Source organism: Myxocyprinus asiaticus, chromosome 4 (assembly GCF_019703515.2).
Source record: "Myxocyprinus asiaticus isolate MX2 ecotype Aquarium Trade chromosome 4, UBuf_Myxa_2, whole genome shotgun sequence".
Classification (NCBI taxonomy): domain Eukaryota; kingdom Metazoa; phylum Chordata; class Actinopteri; order Cypriniformes; family Catostomidae; genus Myxocyprinus; species Myxocyprinus asiaticus.
Window position 1 is genome coordinate 51,417,908 of NC_059347.1, and position 20,753 is coordinate 51,438,660.

Sequence of the window (20,753 nt, forward strand, 5' to 3'; positions counted from 1 at the left end):
TGGGTCACGGACACAAACTGGCAGGGAACATAAGATAGAGAGAGAGAGAGACAGAGATGTGCAGATGGTTTTAAGTGATGAGTCAGATCTGAGATCAGAACAGAGAAGAGGGGGACCTTTTCATTACAACAATGTCTCACTATTCTCAATCCCCTGTATAAAGTCTCACTCCCTCATATATTCTAATAGTCACACACACACAAATACAAACACACACACTTTTTTACTCTAGGGCCTAATGATCCAGATATACTGTATGATGAATGTCTAGCGACATTCCAAAAACACCTACACGCACAGTAACAGGTGTCAGACAGCAGCAGCTCCTCTCAAAGACGAACAGAAAGAATAGACAAAAAAAATAAATAAATAAATAAAATGGAGAAACAGAAAGAACAGATTAATTTGTGATAACAGAAAAAACATAAATGTAAAAGTAGAGAACAGAAATGAAGGAGAGATCAAGAGAACAATAAATGGAGAGAACACAAAGAATGCATAGAATACAGTAGGTGAGAACAGAAAAGCCCTGTTTACACCTGGTATTAAGATGTGTTTTAAGATGTGTTATTAAGATGAAACGGGATGACATTACGTAAAGAAAGGTGTGCATGGGGTACAAAATATATTGAGATTTATCCACTTCAACCATGCGGTGGAAAATGCATTAGACCACATTGGGCTTGTAGCGTAAATGCTCATCCGTTTGAATGAGTTTGAACAGCAGAAAAGCACCGCTTATTCACCTGTCAATCAGCATCTTTTTTCAAAACCTTTCTTTGTTTTAATTTTTTACAATTTTTTATTTTTTTATTATTGTTTATATATATGTTTTTTAGAGCTTCAAAATTCTAGCCACCATACACTTGCATTGAATGGACCTACAGAGCTGAGATATTCTTCTAAAAACATTTGTTTGTGTTCTGTAGAAAGAGAAAGTCATACACATCTGGGACAACCCTTTCAGATGTGCTGTTTCACAACACAATGTGCATAAATACATGTCAAACTGATGGGGGTCAAAGTTCACTTCACATACAGCCTGTACAATTACATACTGTACTGCTCAGACTATGAAAAACAATGAGAGAGGCAGATAGAGGAAGAAATGTGCATGCTGGGACAGATAAAATGATAGGGGTTAAAGCCATGAATAACATTTTTCAGACATTAAAAAACACTCCCAATCGCAGTTTAATTTGAAGAGAACTATAACTATTCCATGCGAATGTTCTCAGTGTGGCACGACTCGCGCAGGCCACCATAGAACCTAACCGTCGCACAAGGGATCTGTATTTCAAATTCACATCATCACCCTTACTAAAATTAATTATGATTTTACAGCAGTAACAGTATCTGTGGTATTTTGACAGAAAATGTTGCAGTTTCATATGAAATTTGCTAATTTATTAGGTGCCTTCTGTTAGACTAGTTTATTACAACTGTGGCAGTTGTAGTTAAAGTCTAAATATTTTTAGGCTACAATTTGTCATAAAACATTTACAGAAAAATAATTATTTCATAAATATTTTTTATAAATAAATTCAGCAAGACTAATAATAACATTAGGACTGTTCCCATGGGTAAAACACTTTACTGTGTTGGGACGATGCTTGTGAAAATGTTTGTTTCGTACTCCATAACAGATATTGTTTTCCTTTCCTCAGGCTCCTAATCATTTAAGTAATATTTAGGAATATCTGAAGGCAAACAAGGCCAGCTTATTTCCTAATATCAAACATAGAACATACATCATGTTAGACAGGATGAAATCGTCATGGTTACTGGTGTAACCTCCGTTCCCTGATGGAGGGAACGAGACATTGGTGTCGATGTAGTGACACTAGGGGTCACTCTTGGGAGCCCGAGACACCTCTGGTCTTTGATAAAAGGCCAATGAAAATTGGCGAGTGGTATTTGCATGCCACTCCCCCGAACATACGGGTATAAAAGGAGCTGGTATGCAACCACTCATTCAGGTTTTACACTGAGGAGCCGATATAAGGTCCGGCCATTTCAGCGGGTAGTTCAGCGTTGTGGCAGGAGGGACCAACGTCTCGTTCCCTCCATCAGGGAACGGAGGTTACACCAGTAACCATGACGTTCCCTATCTGTCACTCACTCGACGTTGGTGTCGATGTAGTGACACTAGGGGTCCCTATACAAAACGCTACAAGGCTGAACTGTGTTACGTGAACTGGCAGTGTGTGGTGGGCAGACTTGCTGTGTGCCTCATAGCCAGCACACCAGGTCGACACGTAACCTCCCCCAACACAGTTATGAGTGTCGAATGGCCCTTTTTGGGGACAAGTCAACTAACCAGAGATAGAGACAGGCTTAACCCAGTCGTGGCCTCTTTCCCCTTCTCTTTTTCCACTCCCTAAAAGAGAAGGGGGATTATCCAACTGGGCCGCCAGGTCTAGTCGGGGGGTGTCCCCCCAAAGGGGAGGACACCGCGGAGACCACACCTCACCCCAAGAGAGGGGGGGATATTTAAGTGGAAGAATACATCACCTGGTCTTTCCAACCATGTGGAGAGCCTTCAAGGTAGATCCTGCCCAATGGGGGAGGAGTTACTACAACATGGAGACTGGGGCAGAGGGGCTCTGCCCAAGGAAGACGCAGTTTGCCAGCAGGGAAATGAATTAGCGGAAGATATAGATCGCATGGGGTTAGCCTTACAGGGAACCGCCACACACACTGCGGAGCACCTACCCCAGAACCGGGCTCTTAGTTAGCGCGTGTACTGGGCCGGCAGCGAGTCTCTCCGAAAACTCGACTGTCACAGGGCTCGGAGGAAGTCAACCAGGGAACAACTTTTGTGAACACTACTGGGAATTAACAGCGCATGTCTTCAGCTCAAAAGGAGGTGGAAGGCGCTATGTGCAAGCGATACACCCGGCCGGCGACCTGGGACGAAACCGGTTCCACCCGGAGGTTGTAGAACCTTGCAAAGGTGTTGGGTGTTGCCCAGCCCGCTGCTCTGCAAATGTCTGTTAGAGAGGCACCTCTGGCCAGGGCCCAAGAAGCCGCTACACCACGGGTAGAATGGGCTCATAGCCCTACCGGGGACGGCATGTTTTGGGCGAGATATGCCATAGTTATGGCATCAATGAGCCAGTGGGCGATCCTCTGCTTGGAGACAGCGCTTCCTTTCCGCTGTGCACCAAAGCAGACAAAGAGCTGCTCAGAGACTCTTAAGTTCTGCGTGCAATCCAAATAGATGCGTAAAGCACGCACCGGACACAGCAACGACAGGGCTGGGTCTGCCTCCTCCTGGGGCAGCGCTTGCAGGTTCACCACCTGGTCCCTAAAAGGAGTGGTGGGAACCTTGGGCACATAGCCCGGTCGGGGTCTCAGGATCACGTGAGAATAACCCGGACCGAACTCTAGGCACGTTTCGCTGACAGAGAACGCTTGCAGGTCACCTACCCTCTTGATGGAAGTGAGCGCAGTCAGGAGGGCAGTCTTCAAGGAGAGTGCCTTAAGCTCGGCTGACTGCAAAGCTCAAAGGGGGCTCTCTGTAGACCCTGAAAAACTACAGAGGTCCGATGAGGGAACGAGGCACGGCCTGGAGGGATTCAGCCTCCTGGCGCCTCTTAGGAACCTGATGATCAGATCATGCTTCCCTAAAACTTACCGTCGACTGCGTCATGGTGTGTTGCTATGGCAGCAACGTACACCTTCAAGGTGGAAGGGGACAGCCTCCCTTCCAACCTCTCTTGCAGGAAGGAAAGCACTGATCTGACTGCGCATCTCTGGGGGTCTTCCTGACGGGAAGAACACCACTTAGCGAACAGACGCCACTTAAAAAGGCATACAGGCGCCTCGTAGAGGGAGCCCTAGCCTGAGTGAACGTGTCTTACATCGCAGGTGGGAGACAGCTTAGGTCTTCCGCGTCCTGTCCAGGGACCAGACATGGAAATTCCAGAGGTCTGGGCGCAGGTGCCGGATAGTGCCCCTTCCCTGAGAAAGAAGGTCCTTACTCAGGGGAATTTGCCCGGGGGGAGCTGTCGCGAGGAGCGTGAGGTCCGAGCACCATGTCTGGGCGGGCCAGTAGGGTGCTTACCAGGATGACCTTCTCCTCGTCCTCCCTGACCTTGCACAGGGTCTGTGCAAGCAGGCTCACTGGGGAAAACGCATATTTGCCAATGCCAGGGGACCAGCTGTGTGCCAGCGCGTCTATGCCGAGGAAGGCCTCGGTCAGGGCGTACCAGAGCGGGCAGTGGGGAGGATTCTTGGGAGGCGAACAGGTGCACCTGTGCCTGTCGAATCGACTCCAAATCAGCTGGACCACCTGAAGGTGGAGTCTCCACTCTCCCTTGAGGGTAACCTGTTGTGACGCCGCGTCCGCCGAAGTGTTGAGGTTCCCCGGGATGTGAGTGGCTTGCAGCAACTTGAGGTGCTGCTGACTCCGTTGGAGGAGATGGCAGGCGAGTTGTGACATACAGCGGGAGCGCAGACCGCCTTGGCGGTTGACATATGCTACCGCTGCCGTGCTGTCTGTCCGAACTAGCACGTGCTTGCCCTGGATCAACGGCCGGAACCTCCGCAGGGCGAGCAGAATTGCCAGTAACTCGAGGCAGTTGATGTGCCAACGCAGCCGCGGACCCGTCCAGAGGCCGGCGGCAGCGTGCCCGTTGCCAACAGTGCCCCAGCCCGTTTTGGAGGCGTCTGTCATGACCACGGCACGCCTGGAGACCAGTTCTAGGGGAACACCTGCTTGTAGAAATGAGAGGTCGGTCCAAGGGCTGAAAAGACGGTGACAGATCGACGTAATGGCCACGCGGTGTGTCCCGTGGCGCCATGCCCGTCTCGGGACTCGAGTCTGGAGCCAGTGCTGAAGCGGCCTCATATGCATCAACCCGAGCGGGGTGGCCACCGCCGAGGATGCCGTATGCCCCAGGAGCCTCTGAAAAAGTTTCAGTGGAACCGCTGTTTTCTGTTTGAACGCCTTCAAACAGGCCAGCACCGACTGGGCGTGCTCGTTTGTAAGGTGCGCCGTCAAGGAGACTGAGTCCAACTCCAAACCGAGAAAAGAGATGCTCTGAACCGGGAGGAGCTTGCTCTTTTCCCAGTTGACCTGAAGCCCTAGTCGGCTGAGGTGTGAGAGCACCAGGTCCCTGTGTGCGCACAACACGTCTCGAGAGTGAGCTAAGATTAGCCAGTCTTCTAAATAGTTGTGAATAATGTGAATGCCCACCTCCCTTAACGGGGCAAGGGCAGCCTCTGCGATCTTCGTAAAGACGCGAGGAGACAGGGACAGGCCGAAAGGGAGGACTTGTACTGATACGCCTGACCCTCGAATGCGAACCGCAGGAAGGGTCTGTGTCGAGGCAGGATCGAGACGTGAAAGTACGCATCCTTCAGGTCTACCGCCGTGAACCAATCTTGATGCCGGACGCTCGCTAGAATGCGTCTTTGCATCAGCATCTTGAACGGGAGTCTGTGTAAAGCCCGGTTCAGTACTCGCAGGTCCAAGATTGGCCGCAACCCACCGCCTTTTTTCGGTACAATGAAGTAGGGGCTGTAAAACCCTTTCTTCATCTCGGCTGGAGGGACAGGTTCTATCGCGTCCTTCCGTAGGAGGGTAGCGATCTCCGCGCAAGGTAGCAGCGTTTTTGTCTTTCACCAAGGTGAAGTGGACACCGCTGAACCTGGGCGGATGCCCGGCGAAGTGAATCGCGCAGCCGAGTCGGACGGTCCGGACCAGCCCTCGTGACGGTTTGGAAGGCACAAGCCATGCGTCCAAGTTCCGCGCAAGGGGGACCAAAGGGACAACGTCATCGGATGTACCAGCAGGTGGGGCCTCGCGGCGGGGCGGAGCTCGAGGTGCCACACCACGTCGTGGCCGTGCTGAGTCCAAGGACATCGAAGCAATTACCTGGCTCCTTGTGACCACCCCCGGAACAGCCTGGGATGGGGGAGCAAGAGGCCTGTCCTCGTGACCCTTGGAGACTGTCACATCGGGGGTGGATTTGTGCCACAGCTGGGCGCTCAGGGCAGGAGACCGCCGCTGGAGCGCCAACCTGCCAAATGGAGTGGTGGACGGTGGTCGTGATGCCAGCCGTACACACCGGATACGTGACCCAGGGAACAAGGAAACCACTCTTGCTGAGCTCTTGAGTATTGCAGCCACTTGGGCATGCAGCGCAATTAAATGCAAAAGGTAACAAAAAGATGAAGATCTGCTTACCAGCTCCAGAGCAGCAGGTTTCGTTGTCCCTGGGTCCCCGTCTCAAGGGCACTTTGAAGCCTTTCACGGGTTCTGGGCGGCCGTGAGACAGGTGGCGTCTGCTTCCTGCGGTGGGCTCTACGACGGGGCCAGGTCGAAGGGGCGGGCTGCGGCGGAGCCGGTGCAGTCACCGCAGGGGGATGCCCTTGGCGATGAGTAGATGGGGTGCGGGATCTTGAGCCGCGCCGGGGCAGGATATGCCGGCTAGCATCCATCTACTGCTCTACCATCGAGAACTGCTGGGCAAAGTCCTCGACGGTGTCGCCGAATAGGCCCGCCTGGGAAATGGGGCAGCAAGGAATTGTCTTGTCGGCCTCACCCATCTCGACCAGGTTGAGCCAAAGGTGGCACTCCTGGACCACTAGTGTGGCCATCGTCTGCCCGAGAGACCGCGCCGTGACCTCCGTCGCTTGGAGAGCGAGGTCGGTCACCGAGCGCAGTTCCTGCATCAATCCCGGGGCGGAACTACCCTCGTGCAGTTCCTTTAGCGCCTTGGTGGACTTGCAGGAGAGCCATGGCGTGCAGGGCGGAGGCGGCTTGTCCAGCGGCACCGTAGGCCTTGGCCGTCAGAGACGACATAAACCTACAGGCCTTGGACGGGGGTTTTGGGCACCCGCGCCAGGTGGCGGTGCTCTGCGGGCATAGGTGCACCGTGAGCGCCTTTATCCACCGGGGGATTGCCGAATAACCCTTGGCCGCCCCACCTTCGAGGCTAGTGAGAGCGGGGAAGCTGAAAAGATCGGGACCGGGCAGTAAAAAGTGCCTCCCGTGACCTTGTCAGCTCTTCATGCACTTCCGGGAATAAAGGAACGGGGCGGGGTGTGGCTTTGAGCGGCGCCGCAAGCCCAGGAACCAATCAACGAGCCGCGAGGGTTCAGGGAAGAGCGGTGAAATCCACTCTAACCGACGCTCGCAGCTGCCTGGGAAAGCATGTCGTCATCTCCGCGTCAGCCTGTGACTGGGCGATCGACCCCGAAGGGAGGAGCCCAGCTGAGGCTTCCGATTGGACGAGCCCGCTCTCTGATGCTGCGCTCGAGAGCTCATCACTTTCGCGGCTCCGAATAAGAGGTCGAACTCACCGTGAGACGAGCCGGCGGACTCACCCGGAAGCCCAATCAGGACAGACGAGCGTGCTGGGGAATGGGAGGTCCGCGGGGGGATACCCGGCAGAGGTGGTCCCATTGGGGTCCCCAAATCGCCCCCAGTGCTAGCCGCGCTGGCCTCAAACCCGTGGGTAAAAGGACCAAGGCGGGAGCCTCTGGGGTGGCTCGCTTTCTTACGAAGGCGAGCCGCAACCGCAACGTTGCCATGGACATATTCTCGCAATGAGAACATGACCATCCACGAACGCTGTCTCCGCGTGAGCAGTGCCCAGACACAAAAGACAGTGATCGTGACCGTTAGAAGGCGAGAGATAACGAGCACAACCAGGAATAACACACAATCGGAAAGGCATCTTTGAAAAGACGCGTCTTAAAAAAGATGTTCCGTGTGTGCGCTCTTTTAGAGAAATATATACTCTTTTAGAGGGGAAAAAGGCTCTTTCAGAAAATATACTCTCTAGGTTTTCTGCCGAAGCGCCCAGGGGCGTTCTCTGCAGTGCACCAGTGCAGAGGAGGGAGAAGCCACTGAAATGCGCCGTCAGATCCAGCAGAGGTGAATGAACAGTAGTATTCAGCTCAGTGAGCATGACCGTTCGGCTCCGAAGAGAAAATCTGAATGAGTGGTTGCATACCAGCTCCTTTTATACCCGTATGTTAGGGGGAGTGGCATGCAAATACCACTCGCCAATTTTCATTGGCCTTTTATCAAAGACCAGAGGTGTCTCGGGCTCCCAAGAGTGACCCCTAGTGTCACTACATCAACACCAACGTCGAGTGAGTGACAGATAGGGAACTTTGTCCATAATTTGTTGATTTGTCATGGTCCACACTTTAAACCCCATTATGTACTTGCCCTTATATTTACAGTGCAATGTCATAAGCACAGGTAAGATCATGGATGGCTCCTCATTTCTGTGGTTAGGTCACTGTAGCTAGACTTAATGCATTTTTTGTAAATAATTAAATAAATATATTATAAAAATAATGTGTTAATTAAACTAAGCTTAGTTTGATTTCACGTAGCACCTTTAAGTAAAAAAATAACTTGTATTCAAATTCAACATGAAATGCAATTAAGCAATTATGTTACATATTAATTTAATCGAACTTCAATCATGTGGATGACTGTATATTTCAGTCAACATATCAAGTTAACTTCTTGCTCAACCAGTGGCGCGAGTTTGGGACGGGACTACCTGTTTGTTCCAGCAATGAGAGACTGGAGAGTATTTGTGAAACCTGTTTTTTCAATTCCATTTGGCGCTGCAGAAATTACACATTTTCAAGCGGTTTTAACAGGAACTTTAATTGCATTTTAATGAAATCAAATGTTATTTACAGCTCTGACTCACCAATGATACAGTGCCAGATATTTCTGACTGTGAAATTGTTAGCCTTCTTGGCAGCCTTCATCATCTGAGTGCCATAATAGCTTGTCAGATATTACACAGAACAGTAAAACAAACACTTATCTCACCATTTGACATTAAACAAAGAGGTCTCTGATCTGCAGGTCACATTTAAAGCTTGGATTACTCAAGCCTGCCCTGTTTCACTGCACGGCTGCTCTAATGCAGAAAATTTCCCCTCTTAATCTGATGCTAAAATAAACTTTTTTTGCTGAGTGCAGCTGTAAGGTCTGGCCATCTTTCCCCAAAGCAGAGCTGCTTCATTTGCAATGCAAACAGTAACTCAGAATGAAAATGGGTTTGCTCTGCACCAGACAGAGCCAGTTATTTAATGCAGCTCAAACAAACTAGCCCTGTCTCAGACTCTAAACTATCCAATGCTCTTAACTATAAAGGTTCCAATTAGAATCAACAAGAGTTTTCCTGTCTGATGCCACAGGAGAGCCATTTAAAGCTCCACAAAGAACTTTTAGAATCTAGTTCTTTAAGGGCTTCACCATTCCTCTTATATTTACATTTAGCAGACACTTTTATCTAAAGCAACTTACATATGAGGAGTGAAAGACAGCTACTATAGATGCTTCAAGAACTAGAAGAACCAATAAACTGATCTGAAAATTCTGCAATGTAATATCATCAAGAACCTTTTTTGCCTCCAAAGAGCTCAAAAGAACCATTTAGCCAAATTTAGAACCCTAAACACAATGGTTCTTGATAAGAACAAGGTTTTGCCTAACATAAGATGCTGCAAAGAACCACTCAAGAACCTTTAGATTTAAGAGTGACAATGTTTTTAAGACACTTAAGTCACATTTAAATAGAGTATGAATTTCACTGAATTAAATACAAAACATTACAACAAGTAACTATGTTAAAAAGATAGTACAAACACATGTTTCAAGCAACAACAACAACAAAAAAATAAATCATAAAACAAATGGTATATTATTCAAAATTAAGACAAAATGAATTAGAACACTTTATGGTTGTCAAACTTAGTTAATGTGAACTTGAGGGATCTGACTTCATACAGTGTGGCTTAAGTTTCTTAATACCGTTTAGGGCCATTGTGCAGTTTATCATCTTTAAAGCTAGGCTAACACAAAGAAAGCACTTTTTATCTGGCTGAGTTCCAATGGTTCCAATGTGATGGATCCAATCGGATTCCATCTTCCAATGTGATCTAGCTCCAGTTCTAGAATTCTACAACCAGCATTCAAGCTTCTAATTCTAAAACTGAGCAGATTCAGCACAGTCTGAGACACTGTGCGATTATGAGACATATAGAATGGAACACAGGGTCACAGCTCAGCATAAGTCACAGACATCAAAACTGCTGAAGGAAGCCAAGAGTAAAGCTGTCAGCGTAAATACAGAATGAGAGCTTACTCGACATGCCAACTGTAACCTCTACTCAGTTCAGCAGTAAAATTAAAAGATAATACAAGGCAGCTTTATGACTTGTTCATACTTTGGTCTGCCTGCATTTCTCAAAGTTGTGTTTGTTGTTGCATATCTAGGAGAAATTTACTCGTATCATACAGATGCACATTAGGGTCCAAATATCAGGGGTTGTTTCTCATCAAATCCTATCATATGCCATCATTTTTTAAATATGGCAGGCCTTTCAGGTCTTATTTTAAACTTTAAAGTGAGTCGCTACTGAAAAGATGGACCATGATGTTCAAAACAACTCCTTTTGTGTTCCATATAAGAAATAAAGTCATATGGGTTTCCAGAAATTTCATTTTTGGGTTCATTTTTAACTATTCCTTTAAACTAGAGGGGGAAAAAAGAAAAAAATAGAAACATTTTCACTATTGATCTCAGAATTTAAAGGTGCACTTGGTCATTTTTTGAAGCATGTCGAAGTGGCTTACATTGGCTTACACTGACACCTAGTGGCCTGGATGCTGCATCATTCAAACACAGTCATTTTCAGTTATCAATGCCATGGTAGAAATTCACTATGCACAGTAAGCCAGGATTAATTTAATCCATGAGTGAAATTGTCCAATAACAGGGCAGTTACTGAGATTAGGCGAGTAGTATTCAGCTGGTCATGTGATGCTAACATGGCTGCCCCCATGAGATGCCCTTGCTCCATGTAGAATAAAAGAGTTTTTATAGGGTTACTGATATGACTGAACTCTTCATCTCGCATGAGTGGTCACAATTGTATACATATGTTTCAAAATTACTATTCATTTCTTTAGAAGTAAAACTTTTTAAATGAGGAAAAAAATGACAGCAAGCAAACCTTTAAGACTCCACAGTATGCAGCAAAACATTGCACAAATGTGCATTTCTCAAATATGCAGGGGTTCTGCTTTAACTCCCTACATACAGATTCTATCAGTTATCGTCTCTGGTTGTTGAATAAAAACTGGGCAGCTAATTCACAACTCTGTTAGTGCTGCTCTAGGGATGAGCCTATCACTTTTCTTCTTTCTCCTATGAGAGAACTGAGCTTCTATTGGACAAAGTGGGCATATAAAGTCAAATTCTGTAGGGCATAAATTCTATTTGAAAGGGGGCTAAACAATACTGAACCAATTTCAACATAGAAGGACAAAAATGACTTGTGTGAGCAATCCATGAGAAAGATCTAATAATCGTGGTACAAACACTGGTTCCAAAAATGGAAACGGAATTTTGCATTAGGTTCATTGAAGGTTATGCTCGATTCTCCATGCGTGCTCTGGTTCATGGATATTCTCTTAGCAGTAATATAAAGTGAGTCAAGATTACTTCAAGTTCAATAAGCACTGTGTTGTTTCCTCTTTATAGTTTTGAGAGTCTTAACTCAGGAAATAACACATGCTTTTACACAATAATACATGGCTCTCTGGAGTACTCAATTCCGATTAGTCAATCGTGCCATCCAGCAGTCTGAAATTTCGGAATAATGATGCACATACAGGGATAAAGTGATATTTATCCGGTCATCCAGGTATTGTGAGTCAACTTTCTACTTCTTGTATCACTCTATGATGTTAAAAATTAAGCTAATAAAATAAATTAATATTTCATGTCCATTTATTTATTTATCTGGCAAGTAGTCATGTAATAAGTAATGAGAAGCCAACCCACTCTAAAGAAATAGTTCACACAAAAATGAAAATTCTGCTCCGAACCTGTATGATTTTAATTCTTCACACATTTCTCAGTCTTCACACGTGCTTTTGCCATATAATGTAAGTGAATTGTGACTCTGGGATCTGGAATATTAAGCTCCATAAATCTCCAAAAACCACCATAAAACCACAGTAAAGTACTCAATGTGACTCCGAAGCCATATGATAACTTTTGAATAAGGTGACAGGTTGAAAACATTAAACCTCCCCCTATTTTGTTTCTTTTCTATTACACAGATGAATGGAAGTCAGATGGGTTTGGAATGCCATGAGGGTGAGCAAATGACAAATTTTCATTTTTTGGTGAACTGTTCCTGTGTAAGTGAGAGAGAGATTTTTTTAAGATCTCTTCGTTTCATGTGCAATTCTCTGTAAGCTCTGTCCTGCCCCTCAGCATTGCTGTGGGTGATCTGCCCTAAGGGATGATAACCTGAAGCCAATCTCATCAAGAAGATCACAAGCATTCGACTATGACTTACTAGATCAGCTGTGAGTTTAACATCACAGAGATTTTGCCATGAGAGCAGAAAAGGCTGAGATTCCCTCGAGTTACATGATCTCATCACGGAATTTCACACAATCACCTGCCTCTGTGTATTTGATGGGCTATCTCACTCTCTCTCTTTCTGTCTCTGTCTCTCTCTATCTCTACTAGGGCAGTAGGAGGCATTCAGTTCCAGATTTAATACTGATACTCCAGGGAGCAATGACATTGGATCCAGCAACAGACAAATGACCACAAGCATTTTTGTGTTTGTGTACTGTGCTTTACCCTAGAAATACACAATAAAAAGTATTTTACTTATCTCATTTGTTTACACAGAGTGACCTCAGCATGACTTTATGTGTGCGCATGTTTACAGACATTCTGTTGGTGGTTTCCTTGAGAGGATAAGTTACGATGAAAACCAGAATTCATAACATTTTAACTAAGCGTTTATGATTATATAATCACTCTCTCTAAACTCAATTGCCCTTAAATATTACAACTATAATTTAAGGATAAAAAAAGAAAAGGTTTAACCAAGAAATTGCTGAAGATGTGTGGACAGATTAAAATATTGATAGACAGACAGAGAGAGACAGAGAGAGAGAGAGAGAGAGAAAGAGAGAGAGAGAGAGAGACAGACAGACATACAGACAGAGAGATAAATGCACAGACAGACAGACAGACAGATCAATGCACTGACAGACAGGGGGCCTGGGTAGCTCAGTGGTAAAATACGCTGGCTACCACCCTTGGAGTTCGCTAGTTCGAATCCCAGGGTGTGCTGAGTGACTCCAGCCAGGTCTCCTAAGCAACCAAATTGGCCCGGTTGCTAGGGAGGGTAGAGTCACATGGGTAACCTCCACGTGGTCGCTATAATGTGGTTCGTTCTCGGTGGGGTGCATGGTGAGTTGAGCGTGGTTGCCGCGGTGGATGGTGTGAAGCCTCCACACGCGCTATGTCTCCGTGGCAACGCACTCAACAAGCCATGTGATAAGATGCGCGGGTTGACGGTCTCAGATGCGGAGGCAACTGGGATTCGTCCTCCGCCACCCGGACTGAAGCGAATCATTACACGACCACGAGGACTTAGAGCACATTGGGAATTGGGCATTTCAAATAATCCAAAAAAAAAAAAAGAAAAAAAGAAAATGCACTGACAGACAGACAGATGATAGACAAATGCACAGACAGATAGATAGATCTTGAATGTCTAACATTCCATGTGGTGCACACATTTTCATTCTAAAGAGTGGATAGCCAACAGAGGATGTGGTCACACTATAACAGTTCCTCAATCAGGTCCTGTGGGCTAGCATGAAATGTACTCAGCACATGGAGCTTTGTTTTCCTCGACGAAGACAGCGAGCATATGACTACTTGAATAATTAAACACACTCCAATCACTCATTATGACTTGCATGCTCAAAATAAAGTTAACGCATCAACGCTTTAGTGAATCTGCCTTTAAATGTGATCACGGGAGGTTTAGCAGCAGAAATCAAGCCGAGCTGCGCTTTTGAAGCCCTGACACGCAGATCAGAGACATGCTGTGTGTGTCCCTCCGCATCCCTTCAAATATAAACATATACACACAAGCATGCATACACACACACACACACACACACACACAACGACAGCCCATGCGCATTCAGTCTCTCCCCTACCAGATGGCTGCTTTGTGAAGGGCCTTCCGCTCTGCAATTACAGCGATATGAAAGTGATTTTCTTTTCCCCCATTATTTCTGATCAGAGAAGGAAACAGAACTGCAAGCGGGTGTATAAGAGTCTGACAGACGCCCACACGGGCTAGAACACCCTGCATTTAAACATGCTGCCAGTGCAAGTGAATGAACAAAGGCCTGTGATCAGAGACCGATCCCATCTGGAGAGAGGCTGCTTGATATGCATTGGGCTACATTGATGAGAACTCTTCAGGGAGGGTAATCAAATGACAGACAGGAAGAGAGGAAAGTGACAGACATAGGATGAACCATGGCACAGTCTGTCTTTTCCTCTTTAATTCTGTCCTGATAATACTCAATTGCTCCGCACTTTCAGGAAAGTTGTCCTTTTAGAAAACTCCGCCAGCATAAGTGACAGAAGATGATAGTAAAGCACATGAAGGAAATACAAGTGCTTGCACAGTAGCAAAAGAGTTGTGTAGTTTCAGGTAAATTAAGTTTTTAGGTTTTTGTTCTGTGTAAAGTAAGTGCTGTTTCAGTCAGCAAATAGCTTTTACTTGTTTTAAGCAATCTAACAAATTTCAGTATGCTTTATGCTTACAATAAGATTGGTCATTCCGTGTCAACTCAACCAGAGGTTACCAGCTCAAAATTTAGTTTGAATGAAAAGCCAAAATATTTAATGCCATGGATCATATTGCCAGCCACCTCACAATACGTTATGTATCATGATACATGTCACGATATGATATATTGCGATACATCACGATATAATGGTTTGATTTTCTTATCATAAACATGCTCTCAATTTCATTCCAATAAATATTTGTATATTTCAGTTATGTCCATTTTGCTTACAAATGAAAGAAATTATCTCTCAGTGAAGTAGTTTTTCATCACTTTGGTCACATTTTAGTCTGAAAAAATATATAAAAATTTCATGTATTCCATCAATAAATATGTAAAAAAAAATGCATGTGTGTGTGTGTATGTATATGCTGTATATATGACAGAATGACAGCCTTAAGGCATGGTCACTTTTATCTTTGCACTGCAAAATTCTGCTAGAGAAGAAGGCGTGGACAGATGTTGAGCGCGTATTAAACCAGCAAAAAAACAATTTAACTAACTCTTTTTAATGCTGCATTTTATCTTCTTTAAGAATAAAGTTAAAAAGAAACGATGCAGAAATGATATCCTTGTCCATTGTGAATATTCAGTGTAGCTGTGTACGAAGCACTGCCCACCACGCAATTTTCTAATGGTCAACGTGACGAATTCACCTGTCAATGTTCATTCAACTTGAACTCAACGTGAAATCCGCAAGGGTAAAATTTTCACCACTGAAACATCCCATTTGCGATATTCACAATCGCCACTGAAACATTCCATCATGCCAAATTCGTGACTGCACAGATTCCCACCATGCAAAGGTAAATGTTATCACGCCTTTAGTTGCCATTCACTTCATTGTGTGGAAAAAAAATGCAAGGATAATGACTTAGCTGTCAGTCCCTTACATTCTGCATAATATCTCTTTTGTCCAGTTTCATTGAAGAACCGTAACACCTTGAGTGTTATACTTTTATATATTTTTTTATTTTATTTTTTTCAATAAATGTAATATAACTATCTTCAATAAGGTCAAAACACTACATTTATTAATTTTATATATATATATATGCACTATATTGCCAAAAGTATTCGCTCATCTGCCTTTAGACACATATGAACTTAAGTGACATCCCATTCTTAATCCATAGGGTTTAATATGACGTCGGCCCACCCTTTGCAGCTATAACAGCTTCAACTCTTCTGGGAAGGCTTTCCACAAGGTTTAGGAGTGTGTTTATGGGAATTTTTGACCATTCTTCCAGAAGCACATTTGTGAGGTCAGACACTGATGTTGGACGAGAAGGCCTGGCTCACAGTCTTTGCTCTAATTCATCCCAAAGGTGTTCTATCGGGTTGAGGTCAGGACTCTGTGCAGGCCAATCAAGTTCTTCCACACCAAACTCGCTCATCCATGTCTTTATGGACCTTGCTTTGTGCACTGGTGCGCAGTCATGTTGGAACAGGAAGGGGCCATCCCCAAACTGTTCCCACAAAGTTGGGAGCATGGAATTGTCCAAAATCTCTTGGTATGCTGAAGCATTCAGAGTTCCTTTCACTGGAACTAAGGGGCTATGCCCAGCTCCTGAAAAACAACCCCACACCATAATCCCCCATCCACCAAACTTCACAGTTGGCACAATGCAGTCAGACAAGTACCGTTCTCCTGGCAACCGCCAAACCCAGACTCGTCCATCAGATTGCCAGATAAAGAAGCGTGATTCGTCACTCCAGAGAACGCGTCTCCACTGCTCTAGAGTCCAGTGGCGGCGTGCTTTACACCACTGCATCCAACGCTTTGTATTGCACTTGGTGATGTATGGCTTGGATGCAGCTGCTCGGCCATGGAAACCCATTCCATGAAGCTCTCTATGCACTGTTCTTGAGCTAATCTGAAGGCCACATGAACTTTGGAGGTCTGTAGCGATTGACTCTGCAGAAAGTTGGCGACCTCTGCGCACTATGCGCCACAGCATCCGTTGACCCCGCTCTGTCATTTTACGTGGCCTACCACTTCGTGGCTGAGTTGCTGTCATTCCCAATCGCTTCCACTTTGTTATAATACCACTGACAGTTGACTGTGGAATATTTAGTAGCGAGGAAATTTTACGACTGGACTTGTTGCACAGGTGGCATCCTATCACAGTACCACGCTGGAATTCACTGAGCTCCTGAGAGCGGCCCATTCTTTCACAAATGTTTGTAGAAGCAGTCTGCATGCCAAGGTGCTTCATTTTATACACCTGTGGCCATGGAAGTGATTGGAAAACATGAATTCAATTATTTGGATGGGTGAGCGTATACTTTTGGCAATATAGTGTATATATATATATATATATATATATATATATATATATATATATATATATATATAGGTATTTAGGCCTTATTTACCTCTAAATTACTAAATTACACTATCCACTTTCCTATAAATTAAGCACATTTTATGTTATTTTCAGTTCAATGAAGACCTACACTTTTTCATGTTCATACTTGATAAAAGTATAAGAATGTGTGTGTGTGTGTGTGTGTGTGTGTATGAGAGAGAGAGAGAGCATGTGTGCTTAGTGTTATTCTCACTCAATCATTTCTGTGTGTGTGTGTGTGTGTGTGTGTGTGTGTTCGAGCGGTGTGTTCTGTATTGTGGATGTACTGTAATGTCACCTTTTCATTTCTGTGTGTGGTCTGCATTGTGGCAGATTGATTGATTTGATTTGACAAATTCAATAAAATAATTCCTCCATCATTCCCTGTCCTTTATATACTATCACTTTCAAGAAAAGTGTTGAAAAGGGTTCAAATAAAGAAAGAGAGAAGGATGCCTAGTCATTAACATCATGTTGTGGAACTTAACAACAGCTCAAAATCCAGTAATCTTTACGATGCTGGTATACTGCTGTCACATTCATATGTGAATGAATGTCGGCACTTCCCCAAACAGCAGGCATTCAGTAATGACTGTGATGGCCACATCAATCTGGTCAACATCGGTCAAAAGCAGCCAACACTCTGGGACAGGTATAAGCTACCCCTGTCTGTCAAGCTGTCGCTTAGTCAGCAAATAACAGAAAAAGACGACCGTCTCACCCGTTTGTTCTTCTTGGAGTATGTGTTCTTCAGAAGGCGATCTTTCACTCGCTCTTGGTCTCGTCCTATGCTGGTGGCCAGATTGCCGAAGCAGTTTTCGTCTATATCAGGGGTCACACTCTCCTCTGCCTCCTGTCGTTTAACCACGATCTCCTCCCATTTTTTCTTTGCGAGTTTTACGGAAACATTCTTGTTCTGGAAGGGAAAAATGAAGGAGAGAGTGGTTATCTATTTGTTCCATGGTGGGAGGTGTAGAAGAAAATGCCACCTCATCAAGTGCAGAAATTATTTGAACAAGTGCAGTGTTATCTACATTAAGACCCATAAAGGAAGACCCTTTGCATTTAAGGGAGGTTTTGTCGGATTTAGCTAACTTCTGGGGACAAATTTGTCCCCTAACTACAGTAAACCTTTACACAAATAACATCAATTACCCTTAGCTATATTTAACTGTGTCATTGCTAGACCCAATATCTCAAGCACATATGCAAGTACACGAAGATAAATGTTTCTAGCAACACAAGCTCAATTTCATGCATTGTGTTCTGAAATATGCCAGCATGCAACTTATAACGTAGCATGTGTACAAAGGTTGTTACCACCACAGTACTGCAAAAAATAAATAAAATAGGACAATAGGACAGCACGCGTGCAATGCATTGGCATACTTAAATAGAGTATATTTCTGGCCTTACACACACATTGTTGCAAACACATGCATACATACATACATACATACACAAGTTGACACAGTTATAAGTAATTATTTTAACCTGACCAAGGTAGTAGCAAAGAAAAGGGAAAAAGGAAAAAAATAAAAAGGGGGAAGGGAAGGGAAAGGATAGGATAGGAAAAAATAAAAGGGAAAGGAAATGGGAGGGAAAGGAAAGGAAAGGCAGGGCAGGGCAGGGCAGGAAAGGAAAGGAGCATTTATCTGTGCATCTGCTTTCCTGTTGCTTCATGATTAGAGATACAAATTTTAGCAAATTCTTTTAACCAAATGACCGGCAGCATTAACCGTTTAACCGATGAGCCATGAATCAAACAAGTGACCAAACAGGCATAACAAAATTCTATTCTGGCTGAAACAAAACAGGCTTACATAACAAATGTGCATATTAAGCAATAGTTAGTACATCAACCTTTGAAAGAACAACTGTATATTCAACCGTATATTTCCTTCTTAAATTTTGTAACAACATTTTTTGAATGGATCGCTTTCACGCCAAATTAACCTACGAGGTGATACATTTTGGCAGTTTAACACTGACCACGTTTACATTCACTTAAGAAAACGGTTTATTCCAGGGTTTTTGCAGAAAGCAGCGCTCTGAAACGTAATGAAAACAAAAGCACTGATTTCCTTATGCTGTTTACGGGATTGAGAGAAAGCGGTTTAACACACCAAGGATTCTACCGAAGAACACGGCTGATTGTGGTCATGTAAACGCTTAAGCAGTCTGTTCCCATGTTACGTTGCTGTGGAGAAAGCTACTTATTGACTGAGCCGCATGTTGTCTTCACAGACAAAATGGTCCCACAGCGCAGCACATGCTTCATTCCTTGTCATTCAAACTGAGAGGAAGCAAGTGGTTGATGTGTTAACAGCGCCCTCGTGTGTACATAACATGCCCTACATGTTAAACCCTTAAAATTATTAGCTCTCTGATATTTCTTTAATTAATAGCTCTGATCATTTTTAACAGATCGTATCAGTCGAACTAATTGTTAATGCCGGTTAATCGGTTAAAAGTTTAACCGTCTACATCCCTTCTCATGATAATCAAAAGTGGACTGTCCCACCAAACAAAGTATTATTCTCTGTATCTACTCTGTGATTACAAGCAAAACTCAACAAGATAGCAATGACAAAATGTTGTGCTGCTTTGTAAACTTGGCCTTGTCTGTTTAAATTCACCGCAGCTTCTCACAGCTGGACAAACATATGGCTCTAACTCAAAGACTGAAGGCCTATTCATATTTTTGACATGAAAAACATGCGTGAGGAAACAAAATAACGTATGAGATTTCTTTCATGCTGTGTCCAAAATATAGTACAACAATGATCCATTGGTTTTAATATGGAGGCCAGGTCAATTTAATTTTTTTTTATTATTTAATTGTTCAGAAGTTGCGGGTATCTGCACATTTTACAGAATGAGTACATTTACATAATGAGTGCATTAACAACAAAACATCGTTAACTATCAAAAATCATCTCATCATAAAAAGGTGACAACTCAAGGAAACGTCTCGGTTACGAACGTAACCTTTGATCCCTGAGAGAGAACGAGACGTTACGCAATGACGCAATTGGGACTACGTCAGTGAGTCACGTGGTCTGAAGCCTGTATACAATCACGGCAATTCATTGGCTGATGGCGCTTAAGTGACACCCATGAATGCCGTGTCACAGAACCCATATAGGCAGCTGCTTTGATGCCATTTTGGCAGATTTTCAGAAACAGGCATGAGCCTATGCAGCAACTAGAGAGTATGGCCAGCTACGCAACACCTCGTTCCCTCTCAGGGAACCAAGGTTGCATTCGTAACCGAGACGTTCCCTTTCAAGAAAACATAGATACCTTCACGCCATGCAAACAGTAACTGCCAACTCTCTAAGCCCATTTGGCAAGTTACCAGTGGCGCACAATCTCAAAAACGTACTCCTGATCCAATAGAGAGAACGTGGGAAGTAGGAGACAAACTCTTGTCCAAATTATAAAATCTAACAAAAGTATGCAGAAAGGACCATCCTGCCACCATACAAATGTCTTCCATGGACACACCTCTAGCCAATGCCCATGACAATGTCACGCTCCTCATAGAATGGGCTCAAATACCCAGAGGCGAAGGCAAACCATGCCTTGAGATTGCATCCAGAATACAATGAAACAGTCTCTACTTGGACATGAAACACCCCTGTTGCTGGCACCAAAGCACAGAAAAAACGGCTCTGACTTAAGCCATTGGCTAGTACAGTCAGCATAAACCCGCA

General features: G+C 44.6%; 1 protein-coding gene across 8 annotated transcripts in view; it reads right to left on the bottom strand.

Moving 5' to 3' along the window:
* Nucleotides 1-20,753, bottom strand: part of LOC127435282 (autism susceptibility gene 2 protein homolog) — a 483,349-nt gene that overhangs the window by 352,197 nt on the left and 110,399 nt on the right. For all 8 annotated transcript variants that reach the window (XM_051688652.1, XM_051688645.1, XM_051688677.1 and 5 more), the window contains exon 2: nucleotides 17,756-17,950. In XM_051688652.1, coding sequence (XP_051544612.1) covers nucleotides 17,756-17,950 — 195 coding nt within the window. The remainder of the gene's footprint in view (nucleotides 1-17,755; nucleotides 17,951-20,753) is intronic.